General features: G+C 49.5%; 4 protein-coding genes and 2 long non-coding RNA genes across 6 annotated transcripts; all 6 read left to right on the plus strand.

Annotated features, from left to right (window-relative positions):
• The first annotated feature begins 524 nt into the window (after window positions 1-524).
• Window positions 525-2,751, plus strand: LOC112876324 (alcohol dehydrogenase-like 5). Its single transcript, XM_025940412.1, has 9 exons — window positions 525-625; window positions 743-879; window positions 971-1,014; window positions 1,105-1,430; window positions 1,529-1,611; window positions 1,761-1,836; window positions 1,945-2,012; window positions 2,097-2,192; window positions 2,287-2,751. The coding sequence occupies exons 1-9, from the start codon at window positions 589-591 to the stop codon at window positions 2,563-2,565; spliced, it is 1,146 nt and encodes a 381-aa protein (XP_025796197.1). The 5' UTR covers window positions 525-588; the 3' UTR covers window positions 2,566-2,751.
• Window positions 2,752-3,412: 661 nt separating this feature from the next.
• Window positions 3,413-5,438, plus strand: LOC112877628 (alcohol dehydrogenase-like 5). The gene is made up of 9 exons (XM_025941975.1): window positions 3,413-3,449; window positions 3,558-3,694; window positions 3,785-3,828; window positions 3,942-4,267; window positions 4,384-4,466; window positions 4,610-4,685; window positions 4,794-4,861; window positions 4,945-5,043; window positions 5,123-5,438. The coding sequence occupies exons 1-9, from the start codon at window positions 3,413-3,415 to the stop codon at window positions 5,399-5,401; spliced, it is 1,149 nt and encodes a 382-aa protein (XP_025797760.1). The 3' UTR covers window positions 5,402-5,438.
• A 1,484-nt stretch (window positions 5,439-6,922) lies between these two features.
• On the plus strand, window positions 6,923-10,169 carry LOC112875997 (alcohol dehydrogenase-like 7). The gene is made up of 10 exons (XM_025940018.1): window positions 6,923-7,069; window positions 7,204-7,340; window positions 7,432-7,478; window positions 8,301-8,626; window positions 8,711-8,793; window positions 9,037-9,112; window positions 9,217-9,281; window positions 9,383-9,478; window positions 9,564-9,725; window positions 9,842-10,169. The coding sequence occupies exons 1-10, from the start codon at window positions 7,024-7,026 to the stop codon at window positions 9,956-9,958; spliced, it is 1,155 nt and encodes a 384-aa protein (XP_025795803.1). The 5' UTR covers window positions 6,923-7,023; the 3' UTR covers window positions 9,959-10,169.
• A 528-nt stretch (window positions 10,170-10,697) lies between these two features.
• On the plus strand, window positions 10,698-12,015 carry LOC112872617 (WEB family protein At5g16730, chloroplastic-like). The gene has a single exon (XM_025935677.1). The coding sequence runs from the start codon at window positions 10,698-10,700 to the stop codon at window positions 11,988-11,990; it is 1,293 nt and encodes a 430-aa protein (XP_025791462.1). The 3' UTR covers window positions 11,991-12,015.
• A 1,461-nt stretch (window positions 12,016-13,476) lies between these two features.
• Window positions 13,477-15,885, plus strand: LOC112876460. The gene is made up of 3 exons (XR_003225323.1): window positions 13,477-14,501; window positions 14,822-14,926; window positions 15,487-15,885. It is a non-coding gene; the product is annotated as an uncharacterized LOC112876460 (long non-coding RNA).
• A 101-nt stretch (window positions 15,886-15,986) lies between these two features.
• LOC112876461 lies at window positions 15,987-17,025 on the plus strand. Its single transcript, XR_003225324.1, has 2 exons — window positions 15,987-16,102; window positions 16,648-17,025. It is a non-coding gene; the product is annotated as an uncharacterized LOC112876461 (long non-coding RNA).
• The last annotated feature ends 796 nt before the right edge of the window (window positions 17,026-17,821 follow it).

The following is a 17,821-nucleotide window of genomic DNA, read 5'->3' on the forward strand; positions in this document are numbered from 1 at the left end:
CAGGTAGTAGGTCGCCCTACCTAACACAACACCTGCACGCCCGTGAAATTGAGCCCGGCCCCGTTCGGTGCGGCTCAGAACGGCTCCAGCTCCCGCACTGTAGTGCCACAATTTTCGGCTCCATCCTTCTCTTTCCACATTCATTTTAACCAAGAGAAAAACAGTTTTGGTGAACACTAACTCTACAGTAGTAGGAATGGTGCCCGTGTCCGCGTGAGAGAAGCCGGAGCCTCCAAAGTTGTGCCGGAGAGGGCCTACACATGGCTGCTGCGTGTTTGACTCCAACCGCTTGATCTCTGTCGTGGTCAACAACATGTGGTCAAGTAATCCGAGGCCAAACGGCACACGCTCCTCATTCCTCAGCTTTTCCAAGCATGGTGCACAATTCCACCAACTTGGGTTTTACTTTTGCCCGCACATGGCGAGAATTTTGTTTGCCTGCGCCTGCGAGAACGACAGGCGGCCCGGGCGTCACAGTGTATATATGCATGCCAGCTTCGCCGTTCTCTCCTGATTACTCGTCGCCCGTGACTAGGTTGGGTTCTCTCTTCAGCCGCCACCCTCTCCGGCCAGGCTCTCCAGCTCGCCATGGAGGACCAGAGCCCCAAGCGTATCCGTTGCAAAGGTACCATTTCTGCTGCTGCAACTTCGTCGTCCCGCTCGCCATGGATGTGATGCCCATGCGCTTAATTACTATGTTGATGATGTCGATCCATCTCTAACCATTGACGGCAACGAGCAGCGGCGGTCTGTAGAGGCGCCGGCGAGCCGCTCGCCATCGAGGAGATCCTCGTCGATCCGCCGAAAGCGTACGAGGTCCGCGTCAAGATCATCTGCACCTCGCTCTGCCACACTGACATCAGCTTCTGGCAAGCCAAGGTAAAAAGACTGCCACGTAGTAGGAGCAGTTTACGTGCAAATACTGATCAACCCGAATACCTGAGTGTTCTCATCTTCACTTCATTCGTAGGTGTCACCAGTGTTCCCGAGAATCTTGGGACACGAGGCGTACGGGTACGTGCGTTCCTGTCTTGCTGACGACATATATAGAAAGGTTGCTGACGGCGTACGGCACCGCCTCGATCCGCGCTTGCTTGCTTGCAGGGTGGTGGAGAGCGTCGGGGAGCACGTGGAGGGCTTCGCCGCCGGCGACGCGGTGGTGCCGACGATCCTGGGCCAGTGCGATCACTGCACCAGCTGCACGTCCGAGACCAGCAACCTCTGCGACGCGGTGCCGCCGACAATGGGCCCCGGGATGCGGCGCGACGGCACCGGCAGGTTCTGGGACGAGCAGGGGAAACCGCTGCACGACCTCCTCGCCGTGTCCACCTTCAGCGAGTACACCGTCATGGACATGAACCAGCTCGTCAAGCTCGACCCCGCTGTGCCGCCCAAGCTCGGCTGCCTCATCAGCTGCGGCGGCGCCACCGGTGAGCCTGCGAACCGAGCTTACGTTTACAGCTGGTGTTCTCCACTGAAGGAGATCGAGTAAGTTGGTCGCTGACGTCGTTTCAACGTAATAATTCAGGGGTAGGAGCAGCGTGGAGATTGGCCATGCTCAAACCTGGCTCGTCAGTTGCCATCTTTGGATTGGGATCAGTCGGACTGGCAGTAAGCACTAAGCAGTGTGTGCTACGTTGATGCTGTTTCTTATCTTACATGACCGCTGAACCAGCTCTCCATCCTTGTTGATTTTATACCAACTTATAAAAAGGTACTAGGTCTGAACTCTGAACCTCTGAAAACCAACTTTTGTTCAGGTGGCACAAGGTGCGAAAATGTGTGGAGCGTCCAAGATTATCGGCGTTGACTTAAACCCAGACAAGGAGAAATTTGGCAAGTTGATCTCCCATTTGTACATTGTAACAATCGCATGTCGTGCGAAAGTGACCTCTTCTTCTTGAACTCGAATCTGAAGAAAAGTGTGCTCTACTGCTATCGCAGGGAAAGCGTTCGGCGTGACAGACTTTGTCAACCCATCGCAACTGGACAAGAACAAATCCGTCAGTGGGGTAAGCATAAATCCAACGTCATCCCAAGCAGTCCAGCTACTATCACAGTGTTCTAGTAAAAACTTATTCTCTGTCCAACTTCAGGTGATCAGCGAGATGAGCGGCGGCGGCGTCGATTGCAGCTTCGAGTGCATCGGCGTGCCCTCGGTCATGGCCGAAGCGTTCAGAAGCACCAAGAAGGTTTGTCGCCGTCTAGCTAGCACACCTGTGCTCATTTGATTACGACTTGGGACTCCTCCAGAGCTCATCGTCCGTCCGTCCATGGTGTCCGCAGGGGAATGGCAAGACGATCGTCCTGGGATTGGGAAATGACAAGGACGAGGTGCGCCTGCCGGCCCAGGACCTACTGTACGGCAAGTGCATCATGGGGTCGTCCTTGGGTGGGCTCAAGCCCAAGACCCACATCCCGATCCTCGCTGAGAAATGCATGAACAAGGAGCTGGAGCTGGACGGGCTGGCGACGCACGAGGTGGGCATGCAAGAGATCAACAAGGCCTTCGACCTGCTGCTGCAGGGGAAGAGCCTCAGGTGCATCATATGGATGGGCAAGTGATCTGTGACCATCGCCGCTGTTGATCTGTGACAGGAAAAAAAATCTCACCGAGTTTCAGTTCGCATGCATTGCTGATGCGCAGTTCTAAAGGTCATTTGGTTTTGGAAAAGGGGAAGTTTTATTTCTAAAGTCCACGTATCGTGAGAGCTACAATTCATTTTGCAAATAAAAGAACAGTTTACCTTCCTCCAGCCTTGTTATTATCGTTTTTAGTTGCGGCGGACGTATTTGGACGAGAATACGAGATGTCTCGGACCTGCCCTTGATGGGCCACAAGGCCACAGCGATGTTGCCGCCGGGTGCTGGAGGCTCATTAGGCCCATAATGGGGCTCTAAGTTGCCGCCGTGTTGGAAGCTTTACTGCTTGGCCCAGCCCAGCATTTCAGCAGGCTGAACAACGGACGACTGTGGGGTCTTGTTGTGGCTGCCGGGGCCATCACAAATCCAGCCCATGCACGATCAGAGTAGCCGCGCTCTCTCACGAGGCACAGCTTCTCTCTGATGAGCTGCATGTCCAGAACACCAGCACGGTGCACGAGTACATTACAATACTACAGGGTATATACATATTGTTGCTGCTTGTTTGACTTCAATCATCATGCGCTGCCGTCGTCAATAACAGGTGTTGTGACTAGCAGCTGGGTCAACCACCTCGGATTCCTTCGAGAATTCTTTTTGGCTGCGCGAGCGAGAATGCCGGCCGGCCCCACCGTCACGGTGTGTATAAATTTGGCCGTTACGTTCTCTCCTGATCACTCGCCCCTCGTGACCCCGTTGGTCGTCACTCGTCAGAGCTCTCTCTTCAGCCGCCGTCCTCCTCTCCGTCTCCGGGGTCTCCAGCTCGCCAATGGAGGACCAGAGCCCCAAGCCTATCCGTTGCAAAGGTTCCACTTCTGCTGCCACTTCATCCCGCTCGCCATGGGTGTAGTGCACGGACATGGGTTTACTACATTGAGGCCAATTGATCTCTAACCATTGACGGCAACAAGCAGCGGCGGTCAGTAGAGGCGCCGGCGAGCCGCTCTCCATCGAGGAGATCGTCGTCGATCCGCCGAAAGCGTATGAGGTCCGCGTCAAGATCATCTGCACCTCGCTCTGCCACACTGACATCAGCTTCTGGCAAGCCAAGGTAAACAGACTGCCCCGTAGGAGCACATTACGTGTGGAAATACTGATCAACCTGAGTACCTGAGTGTTTTCATCTTCACTTCATTCGTAGGTGGCACCAGTGTTCCCGAGGATCTTGGGCCACGAGGCCTACGGGTACGTGCATTCCTCTTCGTTTAGTACACGTCGGAAATCCTTGCATGGCACATAGAGCTAGCATTGCTGACGGCGTACGGCGCCGCCTCCGATCCGCGCTTGCTTGCTTGCAGGGTGGTGGAGAGCGTCGGGGAGCACGTGGAGGGCTTCGCCGCCGGCGACGCGGTGGTGCCGACGACCCTGGGCCAGTGCGACCACTGCTCCAGCTGCGTGTCCGAGGACAACAACCTCTGCGACGCGGTGCCGCCTATCCTGGGCCCCGGGATGCGGCGCGACGGCACCGGCAGGTTATGGGACGCGCAGGGGAACCCGCTGCACGACCTCCTCCCCGTCTCCAGCTTCAGCGAGTACACCGTCATAGACATGAACCAGCTCGTCAAGCTCGACCCCGCCTTGCCGCCCAAGCTCGGCTGCCTCCTCAGCTGCGGCGGCGCCACCGGTGAGCTAGCCTGGCTAATAATCGAACCGGGCTTACATTTATTTACAGCTGGCGTTCTCCACTGAAGGAGAGCAAGTAAAGCACATCACTGACGTCGTTACAACGTAATAATTCAGGGGTAGGATCAGCGTGGAGATTTGCCAAGCTGAAACCTGGCTCGTCAGTTGCCATCTTTGGATTGGGATCAGTCGGACTGGCGGTAGGCAGTGTGTGCTACGTTGATGCTGTTTCTTATCTTATTACATGGCCGCTGAATCAGCTCTCCATCCTTGTCAACATTACCAGCTTATATGCTTATAAAACGGTACTAGGTCTAAACTCTGAAAACCAACTTTTGTTCAGGTGGCACAAGGTGCAAAAATGTGTGGAGCGTCCAAGATTATCGGCGTTGACTTAAACCCTGACAAGGAGAAATCTGGCAAGTTGATCTCCCATTCGTACATTGTAACATTCGCATGTCGTGCGAAAGTGACCTCTTCTTCTTGAACTCGAATCTGAAGAAAAGTGTGCTCTACTGCTATCGCAGGGAAAGCGTTCGGCGTGACAGACTTTGTCAACCCATCGCAACTGGACAAGAACAACTCCGTCAGTGGGGTAAGCATAAGTCCAACGTCATCGTCCCAAGCGGGCCAGCTACTATCACAGCGTCCTAAAATACATTGTCATCTTAACTTCAGGTGATCAGCGAGATGAGCGGCGGCGGCGGCGTCGACTGCAGCTTCGAGTGCATCGTCGTGCCCTCGGTCATGACCGAAGCGTTCAGAAGCACCGAGAAGGTGCGTCGCCGTCTAACACATCCGTGCTAATTTGATTATTGCTTGGCCGGAGCTCATCGTCCGTCCATGGTGTCCGCAGGGGAACGGCAAGACGATCGTCCTGGGATTGGGAAATGAAAAGGATGAGCTGCGCCTGCCGGCCCAGGACCTCCTGTACGGCAAGTGCGTCATGGGGTCGGCCTTGGGTGGGCTCAAGCCCAAGACCCACATCCCGATCCTCGCCGAGAAATGCATGAGCAAGGAGCTGGAGCTGGATGAGCTGGTCACGCATGAGGTAGGCCTGCAGGAGATCAACAAGGCCTTCGACCTGCTCCTGCAGGGGGAGAGCCTCAGGCGCATCATATTAATGGACAAGTGACCCGTGAGTCTGTGACCATCGCCGTTGTTGATTTGTGACCAGCAAAATAATGTCACCAAGTTTCAGTTTAAATTCATTGTTGATGGGCCGTACTAAAGGTTATTTTCTTCTCGAAAATGGAAGTTTTATGCCTTAAAGGCCGTGTATCGTGAGAGCTACAGTTCATTCTTGCAATTAAAAGAACAGTTTGCCTTCCTCCAGTCTTGTACTAGTATCGTTTTTAGTTGTGGCGGACGTGTTTGGACGAGATGTCTCGGACCGGCCCTTGATGGGCCACAAGGCCACAGTGATGCTCCGCGGGCTACAATTTGGGCCAATAAAAAATGCCGGCCCGGTGCTGGAGGCCCGTTTTATGCCTAAAGGCACGTGCACTTGCATCGCGCCATCGCCTCACGTTGACTTGAACTCGTCAAGCTCCGCCGCGGACTGCCGTAGCAGCCTTGCTGCCTTGCAGTTATTAGTGAACGGACATGCCGCTCAGCCATCGATGAGCACGTGCGATTCAAGCGTCTCCTGCCACTCCTGGCATGTGAACTCGTTCTTCCTTGTTCCTTGTGGATTGATGTGAACCCGTCGGACATGTAAGTATCAAAAAAAAAAAAAACCTTCGGACATGTATCCGGGCCAATGGAATGAGTTCCCACGATGTGCTGATGCTGATGGACTATGTCAGCATGATGCGCACGATGTGCGTCGGTCAACCGATGCAAGTTACAACCGATGCGCACGTGACATGTCAACCGATCCGCTACCGTTGCTAGCAATGGATAGGTCTGGCCGAAATAAGATTTGCCGTATTTCATTCAGTTCGGCGATGCATGCGTCGCTGTAAAAGTGGTGTTTTATTAGCAGCCGTCGGGAGTCGCTGTTGCCGCAAACCGATATATATAGGCATATAGCCCTATGATTTTGTTGTCTGAATCAATTATAGACGACAGTCCTCCATCGACGCCGCCATATGAAACTCCTATTTAGTGATTTACACAACCAAATATTGTTCGGATATACTTTTTCCATTCTAAATTGTAGATTATTTTGATAAATATGGATACATTATATATATTTACATTATATCCGATATATAGTAAAATTTTTATATTTAGAACTCTGTATCTAGATTTATTAAAACGATTTATAATTTAAAACGAAATATATACACCTATTTATTATACACCTATATATTTACATTATATCTGATATATAGTAAAATCTTTGTATTTAGAACTCTGAATATAGATTTATTAAAACGATCTATAATTTAAAACGAAAAAATAGCACATGTCACAATCCAAAGCCTAGCTGGCGTGAGCTCACAACTCCGTCAGACTGCGAGCGGCAGATTTCCTTCCCGATGGATGGGTTATTTCTCTCTCTCTCTCTCTTTTTGAACAAACGGTTGTTTCTCTTTCAAACAAGGAGAACTACAAAGCCGTCCAAGAAGAGAGAAAAAAAGAAATGGAGAATTTAAAACGTCCACTGCTGGCACTGCATATAAAGGACAAAGCTCTGGCCAGCCGTTTCTGCGTCCTACCCTGCTCTGGGCTCTCGCTACCAGCCTACCACCGCGCGCGGCGCGCCCTTCGAACGCATCGAGCACGGCGGCACCGAGCGAGTCTCCTCCCATGGAGAACCAGCAGCAGCAGGCCCCCCAGCCCATCCGATGCAAAGGTACGCAGCAGCCGGATTCTCGAGCCCTGCCGCCGCGTCGATTCCGACTCCCTCCGGCCGCCGCCGGTGGCTCTCGCGCGGTCGCGCCGCAGCTCTACTCCTCTGACCGGTTTCCTCCTTCCGGCGACGAGCAGCGGCCGTGTGCAGGGCCGTCGGGGAGCCGCTGGCCATCGAGGAGATCGTCGTCGACCCGCCCAAGGCGTACGAGGTCCGGATAAGGATCGTCTGCACGTCGCTCTGCCACAGTGACGTCACATTCTGGCGCATGAAGGTTGGCCTCCTTGTCCGTTTCGTTCACTGCCGGCCGGCCGGCCCTCATCACCGCCTCACAAGTGCTCGTCTGCGTACTTGTGATCCTGCAGGATTTCCCCGGCATTTTCCCCAGAATATTTGGCCACGAAGCTTTCGGGTGAGTGCTCTCGCCACACCGTGCTCTGGGCTTTCGTTTTCGCTCGAATTTCTTCGCATTAGTTGAAAATCCTGCACATGTGGAGTGGAATTACCAAACATATATGCACACCATGTCTCTGCGTTCCCATCGAGACTGTCGATTCTAGCAGAGCTTCCAGGCGCCGAGTGATATTTTGATGCCACATGGGCGTCGTCTTCTTCCTTGGTTGTCGTTGTTGCTGACGCTGATTAAAAAGAGGGGGAAAATAATGGGAATGCGCTTTGATGTGTAGACTGTGGAGCTCACGAATTGACCTCTAGGAAGTATACATCATACGATCGTCAAAGGGGTTCCGAATTCCGATAAACTAAGTGATCAGACAACGACATCTGTGCAAGTACCGTTCACGTTTCGGCAAATTCTGACGAATAGCTTGACGGTGACCGGTGATGTTGGGTACAGCGTTGAGATGTTCTCGTTGATTGAAGTCAGGTACAGGGAGTAGGTCAAGGAAAAAAAATAGATTAGTAGGAAATGTTGTTCCGTAATGTGAAGCTTCCAGCTTAGGGAAACCATTGGTGTTCAAAGTTGACTTCCTATTGCCCCTGATTCGGGTTGAACTGTTAGTATCTCATCAATTTATGATGAAGAGTAGGTTGTTCAAGTTTAAATTTGTAAAGATCACATCCGGCAGTTGACCTTGCCTTAGTTAACCAAGAGCCAGCGAAATAAAATAAGTTGTTGCCGTATGTCAAGATGTCAACTGGGCATCTAGGTGCAGAGTAAATCTGTACCAAGATGAACTCACGCGGCAGGGGCATGCATGCCGGACCTGTGCAGGGTGGTGGAGAGCGTCGGGGAACACGCGGGGGAGTTCGCCGCGGGCGACGCGGTGGTGCCGACGTTCCTGGGGCAGTGCAGCGAGTGCGTGGACTGCCGGTCGCCGCGGAGCAACATGTGCTCCAGGTACCGGTTCGCGGTGCGCCCGGGGATGCCGCGCGACGGCGCCACCCGGTTCAGCGACGCCCAGGGCCGCCCGCTCCACCACTTCCTGGGGGTGTCCAGCTTCGCCGAGTACACCGTGGTGGACGTCAACCACGTCGTCAAGGTCAACCCCACCATGCCGCCGTCCCTCGCCTGCCTCCTCAGCTGCGGAGCCTCCACTGGTTGGTGCAGCAAACGACATGTTTCGTTGTACAGTTCTTTTCGGCTTGCAGCTTGAAGTTACTTCGTGTCCCAAAAAATCACAGGAGTCGGAGCCGCATGGAAGCTGGCGAAAGTTGAGCCTGGATCCTCGGTCGCTATCTTTGGCCTCGGCGCTGTAGGATTGGCGGTTAAGTGACACATTCAGCTCACCATTTTTTTTCTTCATGTACTTCTATATCAGACATTCAGAGTTTGGACCAACATTTACTGAACTTTAGCTTCTGGCCGAAGTTCAGTTCACCAAATTCATAGTAGTATATATCATATATCCTGCTTTACAAGATACTTTGTTTTCAAAACCAGGAAAAGCGGTTTCTTCGATCCATAATTCTAGACACTGCATTGCTGAAAGTGCGTTTCTAACATGCAGGTGGCCGAAGGAGCGAGGATTTGTGGGGCGTCAAAGATAATTGGCGTGGATATAAACCCTGACAAGCATGAACTTGGTAAGCCCTTACGCTTATACCCTGAAGCTGTTCTGAACTTCAAGCCATTCTGAAGTGGACAGTCCTGAGACCTGACGCATTTTATCCGCTGCTTCTTCCTGCAGGAAAGAAGTTTGGTGTGACGCATTTCATCAATCCAAAAGAACTTGGTGAGAAACCTGTCAGCCAGGTGACCACCCCATGTTCTCTGAATACATCACATACTTTTTTGCTAACGTTTATATACAATCTGCATTGACATGTCCCCCCTTTTTTTTTTTGCATCAACAGGTGATAGTCGAGATGACTGATGGTGGTGCCGACTACTGCTTCGAGTGCATCGGGCTGGCGGCTCTGATGAACGACGCATTCTTGAGCTCCCGAGAAGTACGCGCACACGCTAATGGTGCCACAGCACGCTACTATTCGAGAATCGATCATGTGTTCTGAATGTCCACCTGATTTTCTGCAGGGTTGGGGCAAGACGATAATTCTTGGAGTGGAAATGCACGGTGCCCCTCTCTCCATACCATCTCGGCAGATCCTCCACGGGAAATCTGTCATCGGTTCCATGTTCGGAGGAGTGAAGCCTAAGCAGGACATTCCCATCCTCGCTGATAAGTACCTGAACAAGGTAAGCTTCAGACATGCCGACCATACGGATCAGAGTGTCAGTACCTTTCAAGTCTAGGTCTGTATGCATGGATTCATGAGATTTTGATCCTCCAATCTTATGTCCTGTTAATACAGGAGCTAGAGCTGGACAAGTTCATAACCCATGAAGTTGGCCTTAAGGACATTAATGAGGCTTTTGATCTGCTGCTTCAAGGGAAGAGTGTTAGGTGCATCATATGGATGAACAAATGATGCAGCAATCCGAGTTTGCATCCGAAGCGACCTATGCTGCCCTGTAATGCTTGCTCCTCGTTTCATTGGAAATAATTAGTTTGCAGAAGCCAAAAGAAATCTTGTGTATTGTGCATGTTGTCTTCAATTCTCTACCTGCATGCCCACCTGTAAAACTTGGTCTCTCAAAAGTGCCCTGTTTTCTTTTGACTGCTTTCAGAAGTTACGGTTCTATTTGTCTCCTGATCATAAAAAGTTGAAATTCTTGAAGAGACTAAGTCGAAACTCTAATGCTTTCTTGTTTACTACTCTCAACAGGCAAATGGAATAATTTTCACATCATTGATTTTTTTTGTGTGTGTCAAGTAAGGAACAAATTAAATATTCAGAAATCATCATGCCACAATGCTGACCCAGGCTTTATTTTGTACAAATAGGTGGGATAATCAACATGTGAAACTCAATTGCTCCAAAACCAAATATAGTAGTAGTGCTTATGTGCCAAAAATATAGCTGGAACCACCAGCTCAGAAGTTCAGATAAACTTGTCATCCCCTCCAAGTTTAGACTCCCATTCCTCACCACAAATTTAGCAAAACCTGGAAACCCATGCACGCGACGCCCCCCTTTTATCCTCTGCTTCCTCCGCATGCCTCAAATTTTAGCGCATTTCCAATCGCCGAGCCTCCAGGGTCCCCGATTCCGCTCCGACCGCCGTGCCGCATTTCAAGATCAAGCCATTTAATCCGGCGTGAACGAGATGCAGCAAGTCCGGCCGGACGTGGAGCACCAGGTCGTCCAGCTCCGGGGGGAGCTGCGCAAGGTGCGCGACGAGCGGGACCGCGCGCATCGCGTCCTGGAGGCGAACGACGAGTGGAAGGCGCTGGCCACGGCCACCGACCGCACTACGATAGAGACGCTGGAGGCGGAGCTCAAGGCGTCGCGGGAATCCGAGAAGCGGATGCTCGACTCGCTGGCGCTGCAGACGAAGCAGCTCGAGCTCACCAAGATATCGCTCGAGGAAGCCAAGCTCGAGATCGCGACGCAGCAGGATGCCGTCCGGAGGCTGGAGGGCGCCAGGACCCCCGTCTCGACGCCGAGGAGCCGGCACGACCGCGACCTGCAGCGGGTCCACGGCGAGCTCCGGGTGGCGCTGGCGGCGGAGGAGAAGAGCAAGAAGGCGATGGAGGAGTTCGTGATGGCGCTCAAGGAGGTGAACGCGGAGCTGCACACGACGAAGCAGCAGCTGGCGCGCGCGCAGCACGAGGCGGAGATGGGCCGGCTGGAGGCGGACCGGCTGCACATGTCGGGGAAGCGCAAGGACGAGAGGCTCCGGGCGCTGTCCGACGAGGTGGCGCGGCTCCGGGCCGAGGCCGAGGAGTCGTTCGCCGCGTGGCGAGGCAAGGAGGCCGGGTTCACGGCGTGCATGAAGTCGACGGAGGCCGAGCTCGCCGAGGCGCGGCGCGAGAACGCGCGGCTCCTGGAGTCGCAGCGGTCGTGGCGCGCGGAGGTGGCCAAGCTGCGGGACATCCTGAAACAGGCCGTCAGAGACACCAAGGTGGCCAAGGAGGCGCTGGAGGAGGCGAGGGGCGAGAACGCGGTGCTCAGGGCCATGCTCGGCGACAAGGACACCGCCGTGAAGCGCACCAAGCAGGAGCTGGAGTGCCTCCGCATCAGCGAGGCCGCGGCGCGCGACAGCGTCAAGGAGCTGCAGAGCATGCTCGTGGCGACGTCGGCGAGCCCCACCGCCGCGGCGGCGGCCGGGAAGCCGGACCCCGAGGAGAGCCCGTCGCCGCGCATGAGGGTGGGACCCCCGGGGCTGGAGAAGTACCCGTCGGACTCGAAGATCAGGCCGCCGGCCGGGATCACGCGGCCGCGGCGGATGTCGGAGACCTTCGAGGGGTCGGCGTACGATATCTTCGGCTCGATGGACGACCAGAAGAGCGGCGACCTGGGCGTGTTCTCGGGCATGCCGAGGCTGCCCGGGCGGCGGCGGGTGGTGCTGCGCAAGGTCGGCAGCTTGTTCCGGTGGAAGAGCTTCACCAACAAGTAGCTAGCCGCTGGAAATCATGGAGGGATGGGTAACTTGCTCTTGGATCCTGTTTGGTGTATATTATTAGTACCTAACTGTACACTTGTGATAATCTCGAAATTGACCAGTGCATACTACAACATACCGCGTGAATTTGTCGAGAATGTACCGGTCGATAGAGCTCGGTTGAAGCGATGGAAGCTTTGCGTGCTCCAATTGACGATAAACAGGTCCTCATTTCCTAGCGCTAAATTGAAATTTGAAGCTCGCCAGCTGGGCGGAACAGTAGCGGGCGTGCCATCTCCTCCGGTCCAAAATCTAAACAGGTCCCCGGCCCACGGGCTCCTCTCTGCTACCAAACAAACTTCTTTTAGGCCCTTTAGCAGCTTCCTGACTGTCGGCCCGTGTTTCCTCGGGCTGGGCTCATTCAGGTGTCAGCGTAGGCCTACCCAACCAGATTACAAACACGGCTCCGGCCCACGCACTCTTCCCTTACTACCGTTGGCGTTGGCGATCACCGCGGGCCCTTTGAGCCTGGCTCGCAACTACACCTACCAGGCAGGGTGACTCGCACCTCATGTTAACGTGTGGTTGGCCGCACTATTATATTTTGTATCAATTTAAATTAAAAAGATAAGTACTAAGATCATATCTATTGCCTTAAGATAAACTAATTATTAACTAATACCATCATTAACTTACTAATGGCTGCATCCCGGGAGCCTGAAACAGATTTCAATCTCGTTTCCCGGGAGCCAGACTCGCTGGCTGCTTTTGCACGCCGCCAGCTAGGCCCAGGCCTCCGCCCACGCAACCAACTTCCAACCAATGCATCTCCCGAGCCTGGTCACGGCACGTACAGGAAACCAAACGCCCCCTTACGCGCTGACGAGATCCGCCTCTGCGATCACGCCGGCCGGTGACAGCGCTGCCAAGTGACCACCCGAGCATCCGGCAATGTTGCTACGCGGACGAGCCCCGCGGCTCCTCGCCCTCGACGACCTGACCGGACAGCGCTTGGAAAATCGAGCAGTTTACAAGCTCATGTTCCTGAACCCTGCACAGCGCTTGGATCGGAAATGGGAGTCGACAGACAGTCTCGCTAGCCACCACTACATCACACAGCCGCCTGTGCTGCAGATACTACTGACGCGTAGTAGTAGAGGCGCTGCGCTCGCTGCAGGTGGGTCCTACCGGCCGTCGATGGTTGAGAAAATAACCCATGCGCCAGGCACCTGGTTGGGAAGATAACTAATGGGCCAGTCACCGGACGGGGCAGCACCATTTCTATATTCCGGAACTCCATGGCCTCTCACGCTAGGCAGGTCTGCCAAAATAATTACAGCGTCGGATGGTGAATCTGCGGCTCACGTTCACTCCACCTGTATGTTACCATCCCGGTAAATATCTCCGCACCGAGAGGTTTCCTCTTCCTTCCCGACGCCTCTCCAGTCTCTTACTACAGATGCGTCGTTCTCTTGTGCCTCCTGCATTCCTCATGATTCAAGTGCATACACCATGGCAAAAGCTTGCAAAGTGTTCGACAGAATGCTCATGAGGAGATTTGGGTAGCAACATAAAGATAGTAGTTGTCTGATCTGCCTGTAGTGCTCTAACCAGTAACCACATCAAGAACAGGCCTACTCCTCTGCCAGGTTAGAATTTTTCCTCTACTTTCACTGGTTGGTCTGATCTGTACAATGATATGTACACCCTAGCATGTGTAGATACTTTTTGTTAGTTTAGTGAATAAATTATAATTCCCCAATTAGAACTGGAGCCAAATTAAGATCCAAATGGTAATGCAAACTTCAAAACGCAACTGCCGTCTTTTTCTTAGTTTAGTGAATAAATTTGCCTGAACTTTTGATCTCATTATATTTGCCTGCATCATACAGGAATTTCTTAGAATGCAGCTCCACCTATCCATGCAGGTATCTAAGGAAAAGGCTACATTTATCTGCTGAATCATTTTTTATATGCTATCAAGATTGCACATGTGCACTGAAATTTCCGAAACAGAAGAAAGAAGGGTGCAACAATATCTTTAAAAAATAATTGTGCCTAATATCTTGTCGTTACCTTTTGACAATGCTGCATGCACATATAATGCCTAAGTTGACCTACTTGAGTAAGCAAAATTTTAATTATATGAACGAACTTTTCACCAGCTTAACAGATGGGTCAGAAATACACGTAGTTTTTCTGCCATTGCCTTTTTAAATCAGGGAATATGCATGCACCTTAACTGGTGAGGTTCCAACTGAAATATCACTGAATGAAGACCACTTTTTAGCAATCCTATTGAAATTTACATACTTGAGTGCCCCTGGTGGCGAAATCGTACTTTCAGTTTAGGTCCATGCAATTGCTCTGAATGTTGACCAATCTGTGAAAATTGAATGACAGGGAAAATTTTCCTTTGAGAAATGCATCTACATGTTGTTGATTGCTGTTCTACCGCATGCTCTAATTGGCTATTCAAATTTCAGATACGAAAGAGGAGCCCCAGCTCAAACTTATGCAGCAAAGGTAATATAATTAGTTCGCATTAGAAAACATCAGTGCTATGAGGTTTAGCTTGGCCAAATTATGGAAGGGACGAGGTGAGTTCATGGTACCTGAAGCTGAATGTCAATATAGGATCCTTAACCCTTATAATTTTTTTTAAGATGCTCTTTGCTACGTTTTGCATGCTATATCATTGCCTATCGCCTAGAATCCAAATCAATGTAATGTGGATGACAGGTATACATACTTTTTGTAAGGTTATAACTATTTCGAATTCTTTCTTACATGGAAACCATATCACTCCTTGAATGTTGATCCTTTTTTTTCTTGACAATTTCTAGATTGCAATGTTAATTGTGAGTGTGGATAGCCCATGCATATCAAATTCAGATGGTATATAATATAGATCCAACCGATTACTGAGCAAGAAGATGAAACAAAGCAAGGTATGTAAATATAACGTAATTCCTGTTTCCAAATGCTTTCTACTTTCTGATGTTCATTTCAGCAACTGTGATTAATATCCAAATACATATCGTGAATCCTTAGATTTCCAACATAAAGAAAACAAAACTTCTCACATGTTATTCACTAAATTTAGGCAATGAGTATCAATGCAGTTTGATGTGCTATGCCTTTTTTTTTACTCTATGATCCTGTATAAAAATGATTTAGTCTAACTAATCTATAAATGGAGCCATAATTTGAAACATTTGTTTGGTTACTAAAGCTATCAGGATTATTAAACACTCACTTTCCAATTTATTTTTCTTACTTTGCAATCCCAACAGGTTAGTTACTGAAAGGCTAAGCAGATCTAAATTAATCTTTTTTTGCTGATTTTATATTTATTTGTTATTTGTGAGATTTCTATTACCTGGCATATTCTCCCAATAGGATAACCAAATACGATTTGTCTGTTCTAGCACAAAATTATTTTGCATAGTGCCTAAATTGTTATTTTTACTATTGCGATACTATTTATAACCATATTTCATATTATAAGGCAAGAATGTCACAACTTCCGGACTGGTCCTACTACTACATGGAAAGATAACCAACAATAATTTGAAGCTATACCATGGTTAAATGGTATGAATTACGCAAATATTAATTGTGTACAATGCGGCTAACTGTAAGTATATATGTTCTGGTAAAAAATAATGAAAAAGAGAGAAGCATAATTAGATTAAAAAACTTCATTGTTCTCCATTTATGCTTACTATTATTGCATTTGATTTACACATGTTGAACGGAATTTACAACAGCTCTTGTGAGTTTTGATTCTCAGTTGAGAATTACTTAAAGAGCTACATGATTGTTTGTCTGAATCTTTGCCTGAATCTATTTTGTTCAATACATAATGCGCAACAATATACCCATATATAGATAGATATGCATTCTAATTAGAAAATAGTACCTATGGATCTAGCTTGGAATCGGATGTAATTATATATTGGTTCTAGGTTTTCTTCTATTGAACATAACTCTAATGTATTGCAATAAGTTTCATCCAAAGAATTCAAGTGACTTATCTGTGGATAATATGCAACTCAAGATATCGCAAAGTAAGCTTCCATGTACAACAGCATTGGTTGAAGTGAAGAATTCAAAGTTTTAAGGTAAGCAAGACCATGGTTCAATAATTCAATATTTTTCTATTGATACCACATATCTTTGTTTTTATCTCTTGGGATGTTTGAAATGTAAGAATAGCATGGTTAACTAACAGCGAAAAAGTAAACTGATACCTAGTAACAATTTTTCCAACCAATATTAATCCTTAACTATTTCTATCCTGATATTGTCTGATTTTTATAATGAACCTTTTATAATGAACCGCCACTTAGCAAACCAAATCGCAGCTTCTCACATCTGAAGTATCGGTTTTTATTATTTTACACCTCATATTCAATTGTAATTCCCCCACGCAGGAACTAGAACCGGAAGACTACCCTCCAAGCAAAGCAAAGAACTCCAAACATTTGATCCTAACTTCTACCAATTAATAGTATAGACTTCTGCATAAATAAATATATCCTGATGTTGTAAAGTTAATATCAATATGTCTATGTAAATTAAATAAATTTCATTACACTAAGTATGGGCGCATGGGCGCGCATGGGGCGCGCAAAATACTAGTAAGATGTTGTGCTCCCGCTCGCAGTGGCACCGACCGCGAGCAGGCCCCGCCCGTGCGGTGGCTGGCCAGCTTTCCACGTCAAGTGATGGAATCCCTTGTCAGGTTCCAAGTCCACGTGCGGTGCACCGGCGACGACCCGCCCCAGCTTCAGGTGTGCAACTTCCGCAGCCGACAGTCAGTCCGGCACAAGAGTTAAGCAACAGCCCTCTGCTAGCTGCCTTCGTTGCAGTTGCAGGCTCACTTCATTTTCAGTTGCAGTCCTATTTTCAGTTTCCAACTTCCAGCGGCTGGTATGATCGAGCTGGCCGTGACGGTTGCTAAGGAGTATGATTGTAATGTCTGTCAATAGCTCACCAATCTAATCAAGTCTAATCAGTCTGGTCAGACGCGGAGTACGGTCAACTCAGTTCTCTTTTCTTCTTCTGTATTTTTAGCTGGAGGCTTGCACGAAGGGCGAGCATTCCCCTGGCCACAGATTCTTATTATTTGTTTCCATGACCGAGTGTACGTTCTGTTTCGGTCATGCACGCTTGTATGAATATTCCTTCTGCTTTCGTCGTGGGTGCAGGGTTGCGTCTATGAACAAATTGTTCATCAAGCTCTGACCTGGTTATCTAGAAGCTGCACAAGCCATCTTCCAGAAACTATTATTTGAGCTCCGCTTCATTAACCTATGGCTTAGTCGCTTAGATGCAAGAAGCTATTTGGGCAAGCAACTTTTTTTTTGCTCCTTATGACAATTTTAGAATGAACACTACTTTAACCGGTGTTTTTGCAGGCTATGTAATTTAGTTACATTTTTTTTAAAAAAGTACAATAATGTCAACAAACACAGTTGACAAAATACGTGGAGACACACTTGCGTGGACAACAATGACAAAGATTGTTTTACATGCCTGTCAACCCTAATTATTGCCGTTCAAAATCATAGACTGTTTTTACATGCCGGGCTGCCCTATTGATTAAATATCCCATTTACTCTGCCGTTCAAAATTATATGACGTTTTGGAAAGATATACTGGCAGGCACTGATACGTACTAGATGCTATTTAAAATGGTCATATGAAAATGTAGCTAGTTACAATTTTTTTTCCTAACACTATATATACACAAACGGTGATCAAAGTTTTTTCATGTTTACTGCTCCTTCTACACTTTTACCAACACATGATTGCCTTCGAGATTTGCCCGCGCATGT

The sequence above is a fragment of the Panicum hallii genome, chromosome 9 (assembly GCF_002211085.1).
Source record: "Panicum hallii strain FIL2 chromosome 9, PHallii_v3.1, whole genome shotgun sequence".
Taxonomy (NCBI): domain Eukaryota; kingdom Viridiplantae; phylum Streptophyta; class Magnoliopsida; order Poales; family Poaceae; genus Panicum; species Panicum hallii.